General features: G+C 38.1%; 1 protein-coding gene across 3 annotated transcripts in view; it reads left to right on the top strand.

Annotated features, from left to right (window-relative positions):
* The window catches only part of LeuRS (Leucyl-tRNA synthetase), a 283,085-nt gene that overhangs the window by 244,276 nt on the left and 15,231 nt on the right, over positions 1-23,578 (top strand). For all 3 annotated transcript variants that reach the window (XM_089098621.1, XM_089098630.1, XM_089098613.1), the window contains exon 17: positions 9,657-9,869. In XM_089098621.1, the coding sequence (XP_088954747.1) occupies positions 9,657-9,869 (213 nt within the window). The remainder of the gene's footprint in view (positions 1-9,656; positions 9,870-23,578) is intronic.

Here is a 23,578-nt window from a genome sequence, read left to right as displayed (position 1 = left end):
AAGGAGGTGTGAAGTAGAGGTCATGGATCAGATTGCCGAGGATCAATGCAGCTAGACGGCATAATAGTAAAATATTTTATTGGCATTTAAATAAATTGAGAGCGAGTAGTCAATCAGGACTTGCCCAAGCTAAAGATAGGAGCGGGGCCACAATTAGTGATAAGGAAAGAGTTAAAGAGAGATGGGCAGAACATTTTGAGAAGTTGCTAAACCGAGATAGAGTTGCAGGAAAAGATATAGAGGAAAGTGAAAAAGTTTATGATACCTTGAACTTGAAGGATGATTTGTTCTGTGATGAAAATTAGCGACAGTACTAAAAGGAATAAATAACAATAAGGCTCCAGGTGCTGATAATGTGGTAAATCAGTTTCTAAAATATGGTGGCTCTGAGGTTATAAATAAGCTACTGAAGATTATGAATATGATTTTTGAAAAAAGGGAAGTACCAAACGATTTTAGGAAAACCTTAATGACACTTTTTAAGAAAGGTGATAAGAGTGAGTGTGGTAATTATCGAGGCATTAGTCTGGTCTCTGTAGGTAGAAAGTTACTTAGTAATATGATACTTTTTAGACTGAGAGATGTTGTAGACAAACTTTAAGAGAAGAACAGTGCGGTTTTAGAAAAGGTAGAGGATGTGTCGACCAAATTTTCACTCTTCGGTTAATAATTGAGAAGTGCCTGAGTTGTCAAAATCCGTTGGTCCTCAGTTTTTTAGAATATGAGCAATCGTTTGATTCTGTTGATAGAAGAGCTTTAGCAAAGGTTTTATTTTTGTATCAGACAAATACATTAAAGTGATTAGTGCTATGTACGAAAATAACACTGCTGCGGTTAAGGTAGGAAATGAGGTTAGCAGCTGGTTTTGTATTAAATCAGGAGTAAAGCAAGGTTGTGTTCTATCCCCCTTTAAATGAATTATTTTGATTCACTTTGTCTTAAGGAGCACAGGAGAGGCAATGGGAGACCACGGAATCAAATCGGGAGGAAAAAGTCTCCTGGACTTAGATTATGCTGATGATTTAAGAATCCTAGATGAAAGTGTGAGCAAAATGATTTATCTTTTAGAGGTTTTGCGAGTTCAGGGTGCTAGAATAAATTTTAAAATTGTTATTAAGAAGACTAAGTCACTAAAGCTAGGAATAAGTGAAGATGAAAAGGTGACGTTGGGTAATGAAATGATTGATCAGGTGGACAGCTTCACTTACCTTGGTAGTATTATTATTAAAGACGGTGGTAGCAGTGAAGAATTTAAAAGTAGAATAGCCAAGGCTCAGGGTGTTTTTTCACAGTTAAAAACAGTTTGGAAGAATAGGAAGTTAAGTCTGTAAACCAAGATTAAAATATTAAAAGCTACAGTGATGACAGTGGTCAAATATGGCTCTGAAGCATGGGCGCTCCGAAAAGCGGATGAAGATTCGCTAGATGTTACCCAGAGATATTGCTTACGGATTGTCCTGGGTACCCGGCTGACTGACCGTTTTTCAAACAGTAGGCTGTACGAAAAATGTGGCGCAATACCGCTTTCTAGGGCTATAATGAAAGAAAGGGCGAGGTGGATGGGGCAGGTTGTGCGGATGAAGAATGATAGATTGCCGAAGATTTTCCTTTTGGGCCAACCGTCTAGGGCTAAGCGGAAAGCAGGTCGTTCTCATCTGGGGTGGGAGGACGTCATAAAGAAAGATTGAAAGGAAATGGAACTTTCTGGGAGGGTGTAAAAAGGGAGGCTTTGAATAGATTGGGATAAGATAATATAAGGGTTTATTCCAAAAACAACACAACACAAAAAAAACAAACGACCTTCCATAAGCTAACGCTTGTTCGGAAGTATTTACCCTCTTAAAATTAACACTTATAATAACATACTAAAGAGAAAGAAGAGAAAAAAAAAGAAAGAAAGAAAAAGAAAAAAAGAAGAAAAAATGAAAATCTTACACTCACTCGGCTCCTGGTCACAATAACCGAAAATCAATACTTCGCATACTCCAAAACTTCCCGCCGCCATCCCATAAATAATAAATAAATAAAAAAAATAAAAAAAAAAATAAATATATATATATATATATATATAGGATACGGGAAAAACGGATGGAGGAGGATTATGCGTAGCTGTGTTGGCCTCAAGCGGCTTGGCGTTGCGGTGAGTTGTTAGTAGTTGGTAGTAGTAGTTTCTTTATGACATCTCCCACCCCAACCGCGGACGACCTGCTTTCCGTTTAGCCCTTGACGGTTGGCCTAAAAGGACAATCTTCGGCAATCTGTCATCCTTCATCCGCAGACCGTGTCCAAGCCATCTCAACCTTTCTCTCATTATAGCCCCGAAGAGAGGGATTGAACCGCACTTTTCGTACAGCCTACGCTTTGAAATACGGTCAGTCAGCCGGGTACCCAGAACAATTTATATATTGAACAAGTCTTGATGGTTATGAGTATGAGCTGCCTTGAACCTCAAAACAACATATGATGACGAAACTTTCTTTCTCCTCTCATTCAGAAGATTTTGGCTACGATATGGATATTGGCTAGTTATCTCTAGTTTCACATATATTTACCTACAGAATTCCATTCTCTCTTGATCTCTCGTGCAAAGCTTAGCACAACTACTCAAAGATACCTTAATAAAAGGAAAAGAAACTGAAAGTGTCTAAAGCAAGGGTTGTCTACTTAATAGATTTTGCAAGAGATCTTATCCAGAATTTCCTTTGCGGTCTGCTTTCAAGGGAAAGTCATTTTCAACATATAAAGCAACGGGAACGCTTTCTCTTTTCTAAGTTATGTTCTCAGCTTAATGGTTTCCCATACGTCAAAGACACGCCTTATCACTTTTTCTTGTTTCGCTGGCAATAAAAGGGCTTCTTCGTTCTTATATGCCTTTATGCGCGTTAATGTTTCCTTGAGGGAGACAGGCTTCACAGGCATTTTTGTTCTTCCCAGGGCTGGTGGAACGATTACCCGTAAGCGTTCTCATGTGGAAGCCAATCTAAATCTTTTACGTTATTTGAATCTTGCCTCCTTTAGAAAATCTATACTTAACTTCAATCAAATTTTAAATGGAAGTAATTTAAGTGATAATTTTGCCTCATGATAAATGAATGGTAAATATATAAAATATGCTTATTTTTAATGCTGTTACTCTATAAACGTATGTTTGTAAAGGTTGGAAAAGCGGCCTTTTCTGCGTGTTAAGTTAAGTATAGGAGGGCTTCATCATGTTTGTGTATGCTTTAATTTTTCCGGTGTGCGTGTAACTGAACCACAAACAACTGAACCCCTGTAACTCAACTACCGTATTACTGAACCGCCTTGCAACTGAACCCCTATATAACCGAACCCCTGTGCAACTAAACCCTCTTGCAACCAAACCCCCGTGCAACTCAACCTCATTTAACTGAACCTCCGTGTAACTGAACCCCAGTACAACTGAACCACCGTACAACTGAACCACCGTACAACTGAACCACCGTGCAACCGAACCACCGTGCAATTGAACCACCGTGCAATTGGACCCTTGTGTAACCGAACCATCGTACAACTGAACCACTGAACTCAAATATGCCTCAAAGCTGAGGCAATATAATTGTGTAAAACATAAGTTAGAATGTTTATATGTTCAACCTTGTTGGTATTTTTTGTTTCTTAAAGTCATGATATAAACGCCTGTCAAGATCATTCATAAAAAAATCTTGGTTTTTTTTTTTTGCAAAAAAAAAAGAAAAAAAGATCCGATGCCACAAACCATTAAAGCTGATTTTATTTCTCTTTTTTTCAGATAAATCAGACCTTTCTAGATATTAATTAATAAACACATGTGTTTAAAATATTTGATTTTTGTTAATCTAGATAATTAATTTAGGATCAGATATCTTTGAGGAGATTGCAGTTAAAAAGGATATGGGAGGGTGACTGGTTGCACTCCAGCCTTTTTTTCAGCATTCCTTCAACATGCCCAGAAAGTTTAAATTTCACCCCATCACCTTTATATCCTAGGCTGTTTTTGACATATTGTAGATACGTTATCTTGTAAAATAAGATGCACAAAGTTTATCTCGATTTAGTCAAAGGTATTCCTAAACATTTTTCGAGCGATGTGATGGCTGATGTAACCAGTCATTCTAGATATTTCAGGTATTTCCTTCTCACAACCAATAAAGGAAGACATGTCTTTCGATTGTGTATGGCATTGTTTTTAACATTTTCCAAAGATTGGATCTTAATTCTCGATGCTTTTTTTTATTTACAGAATCAAACATATCCTCTCTTCTGAAAAAAAAAACACCTTGTATGTTAACAATAGGCAACTTGCATAACTTACAGCCCTTGCACCAGGGGCTAGGGGTTGTGAACCCGGGGGGCACAGTTATTTAACCCTTGACCTGTTTTAAATAAAATATTCATCTCAAAGTTATCGATCGGATGTATTTGGGGAAAAATAAGGGTGGGGTGGAAGCCCTTCGATCACTTTTACCTCCTAAAAAGTGAACTGGAACTTTTGATTTCCAATCGAATGAGCACCCCTCCCCAAAGTTTATACAAAAACCTTTTCCATAAAAACCTTATTTGTTAACATTGAGTAACTAGCTTAACTTACAGCCCTTGCTTCTGGAGCAGCTGGCGGGGCTGTCAACCCCCGGGTTATGGTTATTTGACCTTTAGACTATTTTGAAATTTTTTTTTTTTTAATTGTGATCGGATGCATTTGGGGGAAAATGGTAGTTCAGAGACAGAGGCTAAGTGTCCTCTGATTACCTTTGATTTTTCAAAATTGAACTTGAAATTTCAATTTCCAATCGAATGAGCCTTCTCCAAAGTTTGTATGACCATTCCTTCTACAAAATCCTTGAATTTTAACAATGGGTAACTTGCAATAACCTACACCCTTGGCCCGTGGACTGTGGGGTTTTTTGTTCATCACGTTTATTAATCAAGTTTTATCGTTCGATTGGAAATTGAAAGATTAGTGCCCTTTTTAAAAGTAAAAAGTGATAGGAAGACAACCAGCCCCCCCGGGGAAATAACCTCCTGTGGAAAACACCTTCGGGCAATACCACCTTGCGGAAAATACCCCCCCCCCGCCTCCCGGAGAATACCTCCCCGTGAAAAATCTAACCTCGAAAATACCCCTTGTGGTTGGTTGGTTTTCTTTTATAAACCAACCTTGTGGTTGGTTTTCTTCTATAAATAAATGTATTTCATATTTCCCATGCATTTTCAGTCTTCCATAGGCAGAGAAGCAATATTGTCCCTGAGCATTCCCTTGTGTATGCCCATTTACGTATTTTTCTTTAGGATTTATTTTTAAATCCGCTTTTTTTATGCTGTATCAAAAATTTGATCGAGGTCCAGATCACACGGCTATTACAATAATACTATTACATCAATACAGTACCAAGCCGTCTGAGGTCAATATACCTGCGTGCACTCCTTCTCGGCCCCACTTTGCTCAGACCCCACTCTTCAATTTCTGCCACTAAGTTCCTGCTTCCTTTAAATATTTTCTTGTTTCTTTTCCCGCACCATTCGAAGACATTCTGCATTTTGCTAGGCTGGATTTGGCAAAAAGCGGGCTGGTTAAAATAGCAGTTGTCTAGATAGAATCAAAATTCTACCTTGTATCTGCTGGCTTCTTACACAGTGTAATGCATAAGTCACATTACCATTTAGATTTGAAATATATTTATTGTTAATTAAAGTACTTTATTGTTTTTTTTTATCTCGTGGCTTAAGACCGGAATTTTATTTGGATTTATTTAGTTTTTGTTGTCACTTGATATTATCATGTAAAACAATCAAATAATGTCACATAATCATACATGTGTTTGGATCGTCCTCAACGGTATGCTGCAGGTCTTTCAATTCTTCAGGCGTGTGTACTGAACTATATCGTTGAGGCGTATCACCAACAGAACGATATTCTTGTTCAATGCGCTTCACAAAGTCAAGTATCGCAGGCTCAGTAGGAGGGAGCCTCATATCTCTGGGTTCCTATGGTATTGCGTCCATTTTTTAAATAAAATTAGGTTATCTCTAGTCTTCCTTTAGTTTTTAATTTATTCCTAATTGCATTTCTATTGATTTTTATAATATTTAAAAATTAAACTAATTTATTGAAAAAAATATTTAATTTGAAAATGGTAATGTGACTTTGCGCCACCCTAAAGCAAGCATTATGAAACACTTGACTTTGAAAGCTGTCATCGTAATTAAGTAAATTTTTGGGGCTTAGCTTTTCTTTACGAGCCACATGGTCCGACCTCTACATAATTAAAGCTGGGACGGTATTTACCTTTAGCTTTGTTTTACATTAACCGTAAAAACGGTTAGGAGGTTGAAAAGGGGAAGCCCTATTAAAATAAGAATGAACATAAATAAAAAATAAATAATAAAAATAAGTAAATTATAGCCTAGCTTAATAAATAAGTATATGAACAAGTAAAATATAAATAAGTATATTAACAAGTAAAATAAACAAGAAGGTAAAATAAGTACATTAAATAAGAAAAGAAAATAAGTAAAATAATTAAGAAAATAAAATAAGGAGAACAATAAGAATAAATAAATAGACAGAAAGTAATAACACATAAATTAGAATCCTAATACGTTATATAATTTGGAAAGTATTGGTTTCAGAAGTAGTAATTTAATGTTTAAACTTGAAAAATTTAATTTGTTATGCTATTTTATTTTTTAGTTTAAGAAATGTATATAATGCTGATATAAACCATATTTACGATCCACTTTGATGCTCACATACCAAGGTCTTTAGCTCTGCAAAACCTTGTAACTTTTCTATCTCACACTCCTTCCATGTCAAGATGATTTCCCCAATTTATGGAATCATGGAAGTGAGAAAACTGGCTGATTTTTAGAGTACTTCTAACCAGAGTTTGAGTAGAGTATTTCGTGCTTCTTAATTTTACAGCAAGTGGATTTTTTTTCAGTTGTTCCTCTGATTTTGAAAATCTTTAGCAATTTGTTTTTTTTTTCAAAATTGTTAGCAGGTGAAAATTACAAAAAAAAATGTTCTAAATGACTCTGAGGAACAATGTCTTGGCTTTTTTCTACAATTAGCCATGTCTTGATACCTACTGCCAAATGCTTCATTTTAATTCATTTTACTTTAAATTGCTTGTTAGCTAATACCATAGCCAATGCCATCTTGCAATGATTAAAGCCACATTTTCAGAGATAATTTTTGTTCCACGTTTGAGAAAACTGAACATTACAAAACTAAAAACTGGCTAATGTTTAGAGTGAAAGCCATGGCATGACAGTCGAACTGGTCAGATCTAAAGCCGAACTGGCCAGCCATGACAAAAACAAAGAGAAATGTCAAGATGAAGAATACAAATGGGACTACGGCCAGTAGAAGGGAAAGACAAACTAAAAGGACGCTAATATTTCGCTTGTGTAAAACAAGGCGTCTCCAACACTAAGAAACTAAAATAAAACCTATGATAACCTACAATTAAATAAAACCCAAAAGCAAGAAACAACAAAAAAACAACAATATCTATATATAGAATTGTTGCTACTGGGATTGAGTACCAAAGAAGCTAAATAGAGGTGCTTTAATGAGAACAAAAACAAAATAAGTAAAATAATTAAGAAAATAAGATAAGTAGAGTAATAAAAATAAATAAATAGACAGAAAGTAATAACACATAAATTAGAATCCTAATACGTTATATAATTTGGAAAGTATTGGTTTCAGAAGTAGTAATTTAATGTTTAAACTTGAAAAATTTAATTTGTTATGCTATTTTATTTTTTAGTTTAAGAAATGTATATAATGCTGATATAAAACATATTTACGATCCACTTTGATGCTCACATACCAAGGTCTTTAGCTCTGCAAAACCTTGTAACTTTTCTATCTCACACTCCTTCCATGTCAAGATGATTTCCCCAATTTATGGAATCATGGAAGTGAGAAAACTGGCTGATTTTTAGAGTACTTCTAACCAGAGTTTGAGTACAGTATTTCGTGCTTCTTAATTTTACAGCAAGTGGATTTTTTTTCAGTTGTTCCTCTGATTTTGAAAATCTTTAGCAATTTGATTTTTTTCAAAATTGTTAGCAGGTGAAAATTACAAAAAAAAATGTTCTAAATGACTCTGAGGAACAATGTCTTGGCTTTTTTCTACAATTAGCCATGTCTTGATACCTACTGCCAAATGCTTCATTTAAATTCATTTTACTTTAAATTGCTTGTTAGCTAATACCATAGCCAATGCCATCTTGCAATGATTAAAGCCACATTTTCAGAGATAATTTTTGTTCCACGTTTGAGAAAACTGAACATTACAAAACTAAAAACTGGCTAATGTTTAGAGTGAAAGCCATGGCATGACAGTCGAACTGGTCAGATCTAAAGCCGAACTGGCCAGCCATGACAAAAACAAAGAGAAATGTCAAGATGAAGAATACAAATGGGACTACGGCCAGTAGAAGGGAAAGACAAACTAAAAGGACGCTAATATTTCGCTTGTGTAAAACAAGGCGTCTCCAACACTAAGAAACTAAAATAAAACCTATGATAACCTACAATTAAATAAAACCCAAAAGCAAGAAACAACAAAAAAACAACAAATATCAATTTATACATTTGTTGCTACTGGGATTGAGTGCCACAGAAGCTAAAAAGAGTTGCTTCAATAAGAACAAAAACAAAATAAGTAAAATAATTAAGAAAATAAGATAAGTAGAGTAATAAAAATAAATAAATAGACAGAAAGTAATAACACATAAATTAGAATCCTAATACATTATATAATCTAGAAAAAATGGGTTTCAGAGTCAGTAATTTAATGTTTAAGCTTGTAAAATGTAATACGTTATGCCATTTTATTTTTTAGTTTATGAAATGTATATAATGTAAGGATTTATAGCCATATATAACAATTGAAGCGTCTCAGAATACAGTCGCTTCAGTGATTTCTCTTTCTCTTTGTTGATGTTAGAGTATTTACTCAACAAAACCTAGATGTAGTATTTTTATTTACCTCATAAATTTAAAGCAAGTCGAATTTTCGTTTAAGTAATTTATTCAAAACATTTTTAAAATAGTTATCAGATAAAATTTGCAAAAATATATTCGTAATTACACTCAGGAACAAGATTAATAACTTCACTTCAAATTGTTTGCTAGCTAATACCTCAGCTAATGCTATCTTGAAAAAATTCTAACCGGTTAAATCCATGAGTTTCAGAGAACATTACTTATTCCACGTTTTCAAAGACTGAAAGCTTGACAGGAGTGACGAAATCTTATCATTTGTGAAAATTCACGGATTTTTATTATCTCATAATAATAATAAACATTTAAAAATCAGTTTTAAAGCGAAAACCGTTGTTTCACGTTTGTGAAAATTGTAAGTTCGGCAATGATAATTACGAACATTTTATTTTAAAAAGATAACTGCATATACTTTTTTATAACGTAATACTATCTTATAAGATAAATAAAAAACTATCTTAAAAATAAAAACTTTAACCAATTTAAACTATTTTCAACAGAAATACTAGTTTTAAGCTCCTGAAATCTTTAAGGCTGACAACAGTAATAATAGAACTGAACGGTAAGTGAAACGCGATTTGTTTCAATACAAATTGAATGCTCTTGTAAATTATATTACATTTTATTTTTATTTATTTAGCCTGAGGGTAAACTGCCGGACAACAAGATCTTATCAACAGAATTTGGTAAGCGACCAGAGTTAAAGAAGTACATGAAAAAGGTAATGCCATTTGTTCAAGCTGTCAAAGAAAGTGTGGGTAAGAAAGGACCCGAAGTTTTGAAGCAAAATATTGACTTGGATGAAGAAGCGGTTTTGAAGGAGATTATTCCCTATTTGAAACACACTCTTGAGGTATGCTATTTATTTCAATAGCATTATAACGTTTGTAACAAACATTTTATTATAAATTATTGTGTTCAAGATTAACCAACTGCAAAATAACCAACTGAAAATTTTTAGACATTGTTACAACGGACGGAAAGGGGGTCGAGTTCAAATGCTTTTAGATAAAAAGAGTCAAACATTTAACTTCTACTCCTCTCTGGATAAGTTGAACCGAGGGTAAATTAACTTTTTAGGGGTATTTTATCGTCAAAAGATACATATCAAACCATACCAGACTCTAGATACACAGTAGCTCATCATTCATTTATCATCTCCAACCTTCAGAACAATAAATATACAATATATTCTCTGAGGCCAACCTGACTCTTATACATGATAATGGTAATACCCTCAGAAAAGATTTGTCCAAAAAGAAACATATTGAGGAGAATCTAACAAGAGATGAAATGAAGGTCCTCACAGATCTCAAGAAAGATACCAACATCATAATTACCAAAGCTGATAAAGGTAATACAATAGTTATCCTCAATGAGACTGAGTACGTCAGCAAATCATTAAACCTCCTGAATAACAACAAAGTATATGAAAAAGTTAATGTCAATGCTGTAAAGGTTGCTTATGATAGTGTCAAAAAAGCTTTGGATAATCTTAGTCTCACAAATAGGATTAATGATCAACTTTATCGGAAACTCATTCCAGTCAGACCGGTCATTCCTAGATTTTATGGTGCACCCAAAATTCACAAACCAGATATTCCCCTTAGACCTATTGTGTCAACAATAGGTTCTGCTACACAAAAGTTGGAAAGGTATTTGGCTGGTATTTTAAGATCCATAACTCATAGCAGCCAACACACAATAAGAAATACCAAAGAAGCAGTTGAAAGGCTAAAAAGCATCAACATCTTGGAGAATACCACAATATGCAGTTTCGATGTTGTATCTCTGTTTACTAGCATACCCTTGCCCCGACTTATACCAGCTTTACAATTAGCTTTGGAAAATGATGATTCCTGGAAAGAACTGACCAGCTTAGACACGACAGACATCATTATTCTCAAGTCTTTATGTCTGAACAATGCTTACTTCACTTTCAGGCATCAAACCTACAAACAGAAGTGGGGCATACCTATGGGATCAGCCTTGGCACCAGTTCTTAGTGAGGTGTTTCTACAATATATCGAAAATAATATCTTCAAGCAGGACTTCAAGGATCTCCAAACTTTTAACCAGCAGGATTCAGATATAAAGTTCACCATTGAACTTGAAAATAACCCCAGTTTACCCTTCTTAGATGTTCTCATTACCAAATGGGAAACTAGGTTTGACTTGAGTGTATATAGAAAGCCAACTCATAGTGATAGATATCTGAGATATGACTCTTATAACCACCCAATAATTAAAAATTCTGTAGTCTATTCGCTGGTTGATAGAGCGTTTATAGTATGTTCCTCTGATTTGGAGCTGAATGCTGAGCTTGATCATATAAAAGATGTTCTTATAGGCAATGGCTACACCCCAACAAGTCATTGATAAGGTTATCTCCAGGAGAAAGATTAGCAGAAAAATCAAGAGCTCACCTAACAGTGAAGAACAAAAACCCTTTTCGTTATGACCTTGTATTAAGGGCATTACAGAAATTTTAAGCTCCAATTTCACTAAGCTAGGCGTTAAGGTGATTTACCATTTTGGAATGACCGACTTATCTCTCTTCAGCCAAGACAAAGATAAGATCACTTCAGATTCACCAGGAGTATATGAGATTCCTTGCAGTTGTGGTGATATCTATATAGGTCGTACCATGAGATCTCTACATCACCGATTAAAAGAACATGCTGATTCCATTGATGCCTGCCTTAAAAAGACAAAGCTTAAGGAGGAAGATACTTTTTCTGCACTGGCCCATCATATTTTTGAAAATCCTTCTCACTCCGTTGATTTTGACCAGGCTCAACTTATTGCTATTGTTCCACAACTCTTAAAGCAGAAAATCAGAGAAGCTCTGGAAATTGCTAAAAACAAACCAGCCATTAATAAAGACAATGGAGAGGTCCGCATCAGTGAAATTTGGGAACCCATTACCCATAGGCTAAGAACTCGCAAAAAACTCCACCCTACTTCTATAGTCCCAACCCTTTTGAGATCTACTAGGATAGCGGCCATCAATGCCTCTACCAAAATCCGGGCCATATTACAACAATATGGTTCGACTTATTATTAATGTTGTTCAGTGATTTTAGTTTTATTTTATTTAGTGATTTTATATTCTGGCAAGAGTCTTGAATTTGAACCTGATGATGACAGGCACAGGTCCTGTCAAAATTATCGTTCCAAGATAACACAATACCTGACATCCATAGCTTAGGTAAGCTTATTACCATTATCATATATATACAATGTACTTTATGTCTCGACTAAAACTTCGGATTATTAAAATCTATGGATTTAAAACCTTGCTAAGTACGCCATTCCATTTTGGCCGAGACAAATCGCGCTTATTAATCAGGCCATTGCCTGCTATAATATGTTTTTTTGTATTAATGAGTGAAAAGAAAATCGGAAATGAAATCTAATTGTCTTGATTTATCGTTATTATGAAATTTTTTGCTCAGTGATCTTCTGTTATTGTGTGTGTTTGATCTTAACTATTTATTTTTAATATTCCTTCCCTTATTGCACTGTATTTATACCGTATAAGGCTAGTGAAAGGAAAGGTTCTCCTTTTAATAGTGCTTTTGAGTGCTTAAACTGTCGTGGTACCAAGGACATCAGAATAGAAGTAATTTCGCCCCATGCATCCATTTTAGGTCAATTCATTACTACGTCTTTTTACGATTTTCCCTTCGGCTGTTTCAAAATTAAGTAGTTTTTAGTGCAGTACCACATCTTCTTCAATGTCCCTGTATTCAACCGTGAAAACGAATAAGCCAAACTAGTTTTTCGTTCGGAATATTTCAAGCGTTAACGGAGGTTGATTGCCAAAGACTATTATACTGTTCATTTACTCACTCACTTATGTCTCAGACGTCTTCACACATTCGTGAGGCCATCTTCTTCACACGTTGATGGATTAGTATCCTAAATGAAGTTCTGTCGTCAGGTTGTTTGAGGAGGCATAGGAGGTCACTTCCGACGATGTCTGGCCATCTCTTCCTAGATCTTCCATGTGGATGGATCGTGCGAACCCTTCCTTCAAAGGTAATTTTTGGAAGGCTTGGTTGTTCCATACGGTGTATTGTGACCCTACCACCTGAGTTGCTGTTATCGCACATTCTTGGGAATTGAAGTTTCCCGCTTCAGTTGCCTTCGAAAGAAATCCCGCTGAAGTTGCTTTCAGTTGCCTTCGTTGAAGATTCTGTCTAGATCTTTTACACCAGCTATACATCGGTGACATTTCATTTTGAAGATTGATATTCTGGGTTGTTCTTCGACTTTTAGTGTTCATGTTTCCCAGGTGTAGATGACAGCAGAGATGATTAGCGAGTTGAAGAGTCGGAGCTTCAATCATATTGATAGGTGCTTAATTTTTAAGATGGGAGTATCCTCTTGAAGCTCGCAATTCCAGGGCGAGACCACAGTAAGAGAGTGTGATGTCGCCACACTGTTGTTCTCCTGTACCAGGGTAGGTGTGTTTCCGAGAGGCCAATAAAGTCCTCTCTGTACCTACAGTTCTTTTGCCATTAGCTCTAGTTTTTCAGGCTTTGCCAGAGTCCGCATGTTTAAGGTCCCAAAATATAACGGGGTTTTCTGGGTTAGAATGGGGATTTCTCTCAATAAAGTACAAACACCTTCTATGGTATTCGTCATTAGCTGCTGAGATGGCAGATCGTTGGTTCCCCATACGCGGTAACATTATCGTTCGCTGTAAAATCTTGCCTTCCGTCGATTATCCCGAACAATGTTGCACGATTTCTTTTTGTATTCAACCGATCTGTAATAATTAAAATAAGAATGTTTCATGGCTATTCAAGGACAGCGGCAAGCCACTCTTCTCTGTCTTTTGCAGTTGGTCGATTTACTCCTTTACGAGAGTACTCCACCCTCACATCTTTCTGCTCGCTGTCTATTTAGTCTAAAACAGGGGCTAGGGTTTGAATCTGTCATGACGTGTCCACGCGCTGGTGGGCCCAGTGCAGAACCATAAAAGGATCCCTAGTTCCTTCTTAACTGTTTTTTTTATGCCACGTGGTTAGGGGTCCTTGTTATGTTTAAGGACCCCAAGGAACAGGGTCCCTCTTGGTCTTTACCTTCTAATTTGCTATTCAAAGGAATCCCTCATAGCTGGTAAACTTTCCACTATCTGCCATCCGGGGACGCGCTTGAGCTGCCTGGGGGAGGCTCTCACTGAAGAGCTAACTCAATGAACTCTTTAACGCGTTTACAGAAAAGTTATTCCTTTTATAGTTATTTTTTACCATATGTTCTTTTTTTTTTAATTTGGCGCCCACTTCTACCAAAAACGGCATATGGGTTTTTTTTCGTTAAAAACTGAATCTTTATTTTGCTTCTAATTTTTTAAGATGTACATGGCTGTGTAAGTTTTTATGATCAGATTTCATTTTAACTGTCCTTGGTATTTTGAACTTTTTTTCCGTGTCGTTGGGAAAGAGTCTCTCCAATATAGTGCTGGAGTTAATATTGGGAAAGATTTATTGTTATTTGTTTGTGTTTTTAGGATCATCACTAGGGACTTATAGAGATATATTTAAGGTTCTTGCATAGTTTTGTATCCAAGGTGTGATTGAATTTGCTATTAAGTGCAAGGGATGACGCATTACTTTAGTATCTATGCCAACAAAAAAGGACATAGACAAAAAAGACTCAAAGGTTTTTTGAACCTTAAAATAGTCTGATGGAGGAATTTTTCTAGTTCCAGTGTCATGGTCTATTTGAATCATGGTCATTGTCATAAAATCTATAATTTTAGAAGTTGTGTCCTTGTTGACACTGTTCTCTCAGAATTTGCAGCTTTTGAAAATAAATTGGAATCTTGGTTCGCCAGTGCTTAGGGGGAAGTTGAATTCGTTGAGCTCAATTGAAAATTAACCCCGGCTTTGGATTACTACTCTATCTAATTAGAGTGGGAAATGGAACCGAAAAAAAAATCCAGGGTAAAATTAAGATGCCATCTGACGTCACTTTTCATTACCAAACCAAATCATGGTTGGCTTAGTCTTTTTGTTGATTTTCCAAGTAATGATAGGGCTTTCAGTGACTGCGTGCATCACGCATAATAAACAAAATTAGCTTCCACTATATTATACATGCTACTACTACTACTAACAACTCATCGCAGCACCAAGCCGCCTGAGGCCAACACAGCTGCGCACGCTCCTCCTCCATCCCAATCTATTGAAAGCCATCCTGTTTACACCCTCCCAGGAAGTCCCATTTCCTTTAAATCTTTAAAGCAGGCTTGAATCACATCTTCCGTACAGCCTACTGTTTGAAATACGGTCAGTCAGCCGGGTGCCCAGAACAATCCAAAGGCAATTTCTCTGGAAAACATCTAGTTAATCTTCATCCGATTTTTGGAGCACCCATGCTTCAGCGCAATATTTGACCACTGTCATCACTGTACCTTCCAATATTCTAATCTTGGTTTGAAGACTTATCTTCCTATTCTTCCAAACTTTGTTTAATTGTGAAAAAGCACCGTGAGTCTTGGCTATTCTACTTTTAACATCTTCACTGCTCCCACCGTCTTTACTAATAATACCACCATGGTAACTGAAGCTGCGCACTTGATCAATATTTTCGTTATCCAACGTTACCTTTTCATCTTCACTTATTCCTGGCCTTAGTGACTTAGTCTTCTTAACATTAATTTTCAAACCTATTCTAGCACCCTGAACCCGAAAAGCTTCTAAATGTTTGTTCCCATTGCAAAATCATTGTAAGTAGAAAAATGTCTTGTGAGACTACATAGGTCCAATTATATCCAATTATATTAAGTAGAAAAATGTCTTATGATACATAGGCCCAATTGCCCCTGTAACACGCCACGCTTTTTTCTTTTTTTCTTAAGAAGCGTTGATACGTATTGTGTTTGTGGATATTATTTGTGTGTAATTTCTGGCTGCAACTGCAATTTATCCTGGAAAATCGAACACAAACGCCGTATGGTGTACCGTTTTGGTGGACAATTACCTTCAAAATGTTTGCAAATTGGTTTTCGCAGTAAATTGATATTTTGAAGTAAAAATCCTCATTATAAACAAAAATTACTTCACTCTATGCTGACACACGATATAAAACTAACTAAATTGGCATTCTTTCAATGAAAAAAACAACAAAAAAATATATATATAAAAACATGGTATTTTTATTGCTAATGTATGACTCCAGGAACCACAAAGGGGTACCAGTAAAATACTTAACATACCGGTAAAACTGGACTTAAAATTGCTTTACTCTGTGCTGACACACGATGTAAAACTAACTAAATCGGCTTTCTTTCAGTTGAAAAAAAAACAAACAAAAAAACATGTATATAAAACATGGTATTTTTATTACTAATGTATGAATCCCGAACCACAGAGGGATACCAATAAAATACTTAGCGTACCGGTAAAATTGTACTTGTAGAGCTTTACAACATGGAGTTGTAGAGCTTTCATAACTTATAGTTGTCAAATTGCACTTTAATTATCGCCAGCACACCTTATATTTTCTTATATTTTGTGAGTTTCTTTTTTAACTCATTAATAACCATAGTTCATGTCGCTCTCGTTGATGAACCAAAAGGAATGCCCAAGTACTTCAGACCTAGGAACAATGATTGAGACTATTCAAGGGACTCTTATCGATTATATCTTTTCATTCGGGTTTACTATCTGAACTCTGTTATCGACGATTCAATAGCAAGGCCAATCAGACTAGCCTGAAGAGCCTCAATAGCTTTTTCCATTAGACAGATTTTCAGCGACAAGAAGCATGCCGTCTGCGTATGACAGGTGACCAATATCAAAATGGCTGTCAATAATATAGGGTGGGATTTTTCTTGTCGCTGTTCTAAGTGCGTTGTTGAAAATTAGTGGACTTAAGACTGAGACTTGGTTTACCCCAAGCTTCCCCGAACCCATCCATTCAAAGTTCTACAGTATTGGAACTACTACTGCTAGTAACTGGGACTAATTAATACTGCGATTACTTGTAACTGCAATGGGGACTACTTGCTACTGTGACTTGCTGCTTTCTACTGCTTCTTCACATTTTTTAACATCCAATTGTCATCCAACAAGTATCCATTCAATGTAATGTCAATATTAAAATTGTGCTATTTCAGTGGAAAACCTCATTTGGAAACGATTGGCAATTTCACGACGTCTGGAGCTATCCGTTTCCTTATTCGTTTGTAAATAGGAGACATAAAAAGAATATCTTCCTTAAAAATAACTGCCTAAAAAATGTACCGAAGAAATTGAACCCATTACACCTTCCTCCTTTCAAAAGAACCGTCTTGGTTTACACTACATGATAGTGTAGTGTAAACCTCCACGTGCCTCTGGATATCTTGCTAGCCACCGGGGAACCAAATGCACCTAGGGACGGTTGTGTTGGCAGCCCTCCCCCCGAAACCCTTATTGCTGCGAATGGAATCAGATTTAATTCAGCCTCGGATATGTCTTCTCAAATCTCGCCTCGACCCCGGACCGCCCAAGGACGATCCCCTCTGAACATCGTTGACCAACGTGGCACCAACGTGGCCACCTGGAACGTCCTGACGCTGAACCAACCCGGTCCGAAGCTTCTTTTAGCAAACGAACTAAAAAAATATAAAGTCAAAATAGCTGGAGTCACCGAAACACACCTCCCTGGACATAGTGAAGAGGACATAGGTGAAGGACGCACATTGCTGTGGTCTGGCGGTAGCCAAAGAAGAGGAGGCGTTGGCCTAGTACTGAACAGTGCTGCATGTAGGGCCCTCCTGTCATTCAAACCAGTATCGCCTAGACTCCTGACCGTAAGACTGGATGGGAAGCACGGCAAAATAACTGTCATTACGTGCTATGCCCCCACAAACGACGCTGATGAAGAAGACAAAGACGATTTCTATAACCTGCTAAGTTCTGAACTATCTTCTGTACCTCCCCACGACTACCTCCTCCTCCTAGGAGACTTGAATGTAAGTTTTTCAAACGAATCAGGGCTGTGGGATCTCCCTGTTAGACCTGTTACAGTGGATAGCCTAAACGATAATGGAGAGAGGCTGCTGAATTGTTGTCTGGCCCACAATCTAACGATTGCGAACACATGGTTCCAGAGACCAAATATAGCCAAGTACACCTGGTATAGCAATGATGGATCAACAAAGAACATGCTCGACTACATCATCGTACGTCGACGATGGCTGTCGTCTGTTCAGAATTGCCGCACCTACCGTGGCGCGGAGCTCGGGAACACCGACCACCGGCTGGTAGCAGCCAAAATTAAGCTCCGCCTCAAAGCTATGAAGAACAGCCAGTCTTCTCGGAAAATTGATGCCGGTCGTATCCAACAGGACCCCGCTCTGGCTGAGCGGTACCATGTGGAGATATCCAACAGATTTGAGGTCCTCGGCCAATGCGATGATAGTGAAGTTGCATGGAAGTCCTTCAAAGAGAACACTCTTGCGGCCGCAACTGACGTTGTTGGAATGAGGCAACGGAAGAAAAAGGACTGGATCAGTAATCACTCCCTTGCCATCATAGAGCTCAGGCGAGAAGCACGTCTTGGCGGGGACATGGCTACATACAGACTGCTAAACAAAGAGCGCAATTCCATGCTGCATAAAGACCGCAAGGCTTTTATTGACAGCAAGGCATCCGAACTGCAAGAGGCCGCCAAGAAAAAGGACAGTGGAGCCACCTAACAGATTCTTCGTGAGCTGTCAGGTCAGCACACTCAAACTACGTCATACCTTCGAAGAGCTAGCGGTGAGAATATCTACGACCAATCACAATGCCTCCGCCAGGGGGAGGACCACTTTGAGAAACTGCTCAACTCAGATCCACCAGACCAGACGGACCACGAGCTAGCGGCTGCTGCGGCTACTACCATACCTGCTCCTGATGGCCCTGAATTTACAGCGGAGGAGATAAAAGCTGCCACCCGCAAGATAAAGAATAACAAAGCGCCAGGAATATGTGGCCTAACATCGAAATTCCTTAAAAATGGGGGTCCAGCCATGATCCTCTGGCTATAAATGCTGTTTAACCTTGTGTGGCACTCTGAAAAAATCCCCTCAGACTGGAAGAAGGACCTACTTGTACCAATCTACAAGAGGCAGGGGAGCAAAGCAGAATGTAGCAATTATCGTGGCATAACTTTACTCTCAGTTCCTGGAAAGCTCTTCGCTATGCTGCTTCTCAAACGGGCAACAAGCTGCCTCCATGCCCCCCGTTGCCCCCAGCAAGCTAGCTTCATGCCGGGCAGGTCCACCACCGAGCAAATCTTACGATTAGACAGCTAGTAGAGAAAACTCTTGAATATAAGAGGAAGGCGTACATTGCCTTTGTCGATTTTCGATCTGTCTTCGACACTGTCGATAGGCAGTCACTATGGCTAATCCTTCAGTCTGCTGGCGTACCCACGAAAATCGTCCGTCTCCTCAAAGAGCTGTATAATAACACTGAAAGTGCGGTGATCGTAAATGGACGGCCTTCCGGATATTTCAAAATTAAAAACGGTGTCCGGCAAGGATGTGCCGCTGCACCTGAGCTCTTTAACTGTGTAATAGCCCATATCCTGAATAAAGCAAAACAGGTGCTGCCGTTTGGCATAGGCTTTGCTGGAAGAGTTCTTTCAGACGTCGACTTTGCTGACGACGTGGTGCTAATATGCGAAAACATTAGTGACCTCAAAACTACTCTGGAAACACTGGCCTCTGCCGCTGAGAAACTCGGTCTGAAAATAAATTGGTCGAAGACCAAGATAATGCCCGTTGAGAAAACGCCGTCCAACCCCCTGTCATCTGTGGAAATTTGTGGCCAAACTGTAGAGGTAGTCAAGTAGTTTACCTACCTTGGTTCAATTGTCTGCTCAAACAGAAGCCTAGATGCCGAAATATCGGCAAGAGCGGCAAAAGCAAACTCTGTCTTCGGTCGCCTTAAAAAAACAGTCTTCCATAAACCCCAGATCAGCCGCCTCCCCAAAGCACAAATATATTCTGCTTCGATTGCCAGTGTTATACTCTATTCTGTAGAGACGGGGTTGCTGAATAAGACACAGACGCTGGAGATAGATGCAACCCAGACGGAAAACCTCCAAATAATTGAACACTCCCTATGGCCCGACAGGGTACGAAATTCGGAAATCCTCAGGTCCTTCAATCTCCCACCTCTGTCCGAGCAGCTTGAGTCTCGCTCGCTGTGTTGGTATGGTCATCTGCTCCGTCTCCCTGCCCAAACACCCGCCCGGCTCATCTTCGATTTCGACCCAGCTGCAAACGACTGGAGGTGTCCTAGGGGAAGACCAAGCACCAGATGGGCGGACGTCATCCGTGATCGGCTCGCCTCCAGAAACATCAACCCGGCTGAAGCGACAACCCTCGCCCTGAACCGACCACTCTGGAGAAGACTGACGGCGCTGACGACTGGTTCCCTCTACGCTGGCGACGCTGCTCATCCTATGTCATCCTATATTTATGTTCTTAATACGTAAACCGCTGAAATAAACTTGTCTCTTTTCTGTTCTCGATTCAACGTCGCTATGTCTAAACCTTTGGTTAAAACTAAAGCAGACCAATTCTCTAATAGGGTTTACTTGTTGCCTTGACAATGCATCGGGAACACAATTTCACCTCCCTGGACGGTAAACAATTTCAAAGTCAATTTCTTGGGGTGTTAAAGATCAACGGACTAAGCGACCAGTAGGATCCTTAAGAGTCATTAGCCATTGAACACTCTGCTCATCTCTTTCAATCTTGACAGTAAAAATTCACGAAACTGACCAAACTTAAAGTCTCTTTTTCTTTCCCTGAATAATTTTGTTCCTTCGGAGAACGTCGCGAGTCATTTTGCAAAATCACGTCCTTGCCCTCTTGAAACTGAAAACTTTGCCCCGATAGCATTGTCACTGGCGTAGGTGGCGAAAAGATAAACTCCCTGATTTATTCTAGAGAGACTAAGAATAGGTGAACTTAGCAGTTTCTCCCTAGTGGTTTTAATGGACAGTTTTTCTTCCTCACCAAAAACACACTGTTTTTCATCAACAAATTCAACGGACGGGTCATATGGCGGCAAAACCAGCTATGTATCTGTGGAACAACGAAAATAAACCTAACAGAATTCTTAGTGCCTTCAGTTTCATTGGATATTGAAATTTCTGAACGGCCAAATTTTTGTCTGGAGTTGGTTTTTTGGTACTCTTTTCCAAAATGTGACCAAGGATTGAAATCGACGTCACCAAAAATGTGTATTTTGAATGACGCAATCGCAAGTAAGCGTCTTGAATTAAAAAAAAAAAAACATCGTCCAAAATCTTAAAGTGCGAATAATTATCTCCAAAATATGACGTAACATCATGTAAAAATACCTCCACCGCTTTGTGCAATATCAAGCGGAAAGTTTTCTCCATCAGTCGTTGAAATGGTGACGGGATATTGCACATTTTAAATGGGACTCGTTTAAAACAGAATTAACTACAACTGCAAACAAAAGGTGTTGTATCCCAGCCTTCACCAAAATTTAGTAATATTCTGACGATAAATCATTGGTAGAAAAGATCTTAGAGGAAGACATCTGTTTAGTACATCCTGAATATTTGGCAACATATAACTGTCCCTAAGGGTATTTTTATTCAATGATCTATAATTGACCGCCATAAGCCATTTATTGTTTATCTTTTTGATGAGGATGACTGGCGAAGCATAGGGAAAATCACACTTTTCTATGATTCAAGCCTTTAGTAACGTGTATCTCTTAAAATTGGCTGTAAACCATTTGTGCAATTGTAGAGACGGCTACGCACAGGAGATGAATCAACCGTATTTATTTTAAGCCCATTAAATCACAATACCAAAATGCGTCCCACGTGTTGCAAATATTATACGGTGTTTGCCCGTCAATTCTAAAAATCGTTGCCTCAAAGCAACAGACTGAAAATGAGACAAATCAAACGAGGTGAAAAATTTCTGTGGGTGGAGCCTGGTAGGCTGTACTAGTAACCTAACCTTTGATGAATAGGAGCAAGAAACATTGTTGTCTGCAGTACCAAAGCCAACTCCAAAGCCAACCAAAGCCAACTGTACCAAAGCCAACTCCTCCGATAATAACAGAAACAGATCTTCGAGGTATATATAATTTCTTGAGAAATTCCTCCGAATTGTTAGTGAGTCATATTCTGAACACTCCATCAGCAACATCTACTAGCTGATCATCTGTCTGAACTTTGCATTCAAGCTCCGAAGCGAGAAAACCTATAGACGGAAATAAAGACAATTATTAACTCTATACTTACTATGTATATTCCTGGTCCTAGAAAGGAAAACCCCAATCTGCTTTACTGACCACAGAGGAACAATCAGCTCCTCAGAAAACATAACACACCATTTCGGCGGATCTGCAACAATTTCTGACTTCGACTCAACAGCTTGATGTGCCAAAACCTAAGAACTATTGCCATGAAAACTCATTGCACAACTGTTTCAATTTTCAACAAAACTGCACAGTCAGAGCCATCAAGAATGAAGCCATTTTCAAAAATATCCTTGACACCAATAACCAATAGATATAGTAATTCCGGACAAACAAAACTTCAACTTTCACTGATTGATTCGCAAAATTTAAAAGAAAAACAGTGCTTGCTACAAATAGGAGAGACTTTTGTTATGCTGTTGCATGAACCAGATAATTCGTCGTTTTGTAGTATACACCAAAAATCCAATTTCCTAAATACCGATTCTCTGATAAGAGAATTATAATCTCCCGTGTTAAACAGAGACATCATAGGGCGGCCATTCGCCCAAAACATTTCACCATCAGAAGCCAACGAAAAGCCATTGGCAACCGTCTTGGACCATCAACTTTTTTCACAGAAAGCGGAAGGAATTATGGTGGTATCGAGTTCTGGTGCTCACGTTTCAAACTGATGTCTAAACGTGACCTCTGGAGTTTACATCTCCTATCAAGCTGTCTCGACAATTTTTCTTAGTATGTCCTATTTTGAAACAACGAAAATATACGGCATTATTTCTGGGCCAATAGCCATCTCTAGCTGCACTGGATGTGCCACCACTCAAAGAAACAGATGTTATGACTGCCTGAGAATTTGAGCCTCTTTGTCTGGTATCGTTGATGTGAGCTGGGTTGCCCATGCGCTTGCCAAATACCGTGCTGATGGCAAACCAGCATTCCACCCTCTGAACACAGAATAAGGGCAACTTCTTTTGCCTTTGTTAAAATTCTTACGACATGGTCAAAATCTTGGAGTTTCTTTTGCAAAACCAATTTGGTTAATTGGTAAGACAAGCCTCAGATCAGCTCATGCAACAAAACGGCTCCTGAGACCTCATTTCCAAATTTTTTCTTACAAGATTCCTGGGCCTTCGAACATCAATCAATCAACGATTGATTTTCCTGATGATTTGAGTTTTCTGGCTTGTGTGGTGCTAGCAAAACTTGCCTTGAAACTAACTCAAAAGGAAACCAAATTACTCAAATTCCAACCCTGAAAAATTAGAAAAAAATTCACCTTCCACCTTTAAACCTAGGACATATCAGGTAATTGTTCACA

The sequence above is a fragment of the Artemia sp. Qi Xiang Cuo genome, chromosome 2 (genome assembly GCF_049724085.1).
Source record: "Artemia sp. Qi Xiang Cuo chromosome 2, ASM4972408v1, whole genome shotgun sequence".
Lineage (NCBI taxonomy): Eukaryota > Metazoa > Arthropoda > Branchiopoda > Anostraca > Artemiidae > Artemia > Artemia sp. Qi Xiang Cuo.
Note: the sequence above shows the minus strand (reverse complement) of the source record. Positions and strands in the feature narration are given on the sequence as shown.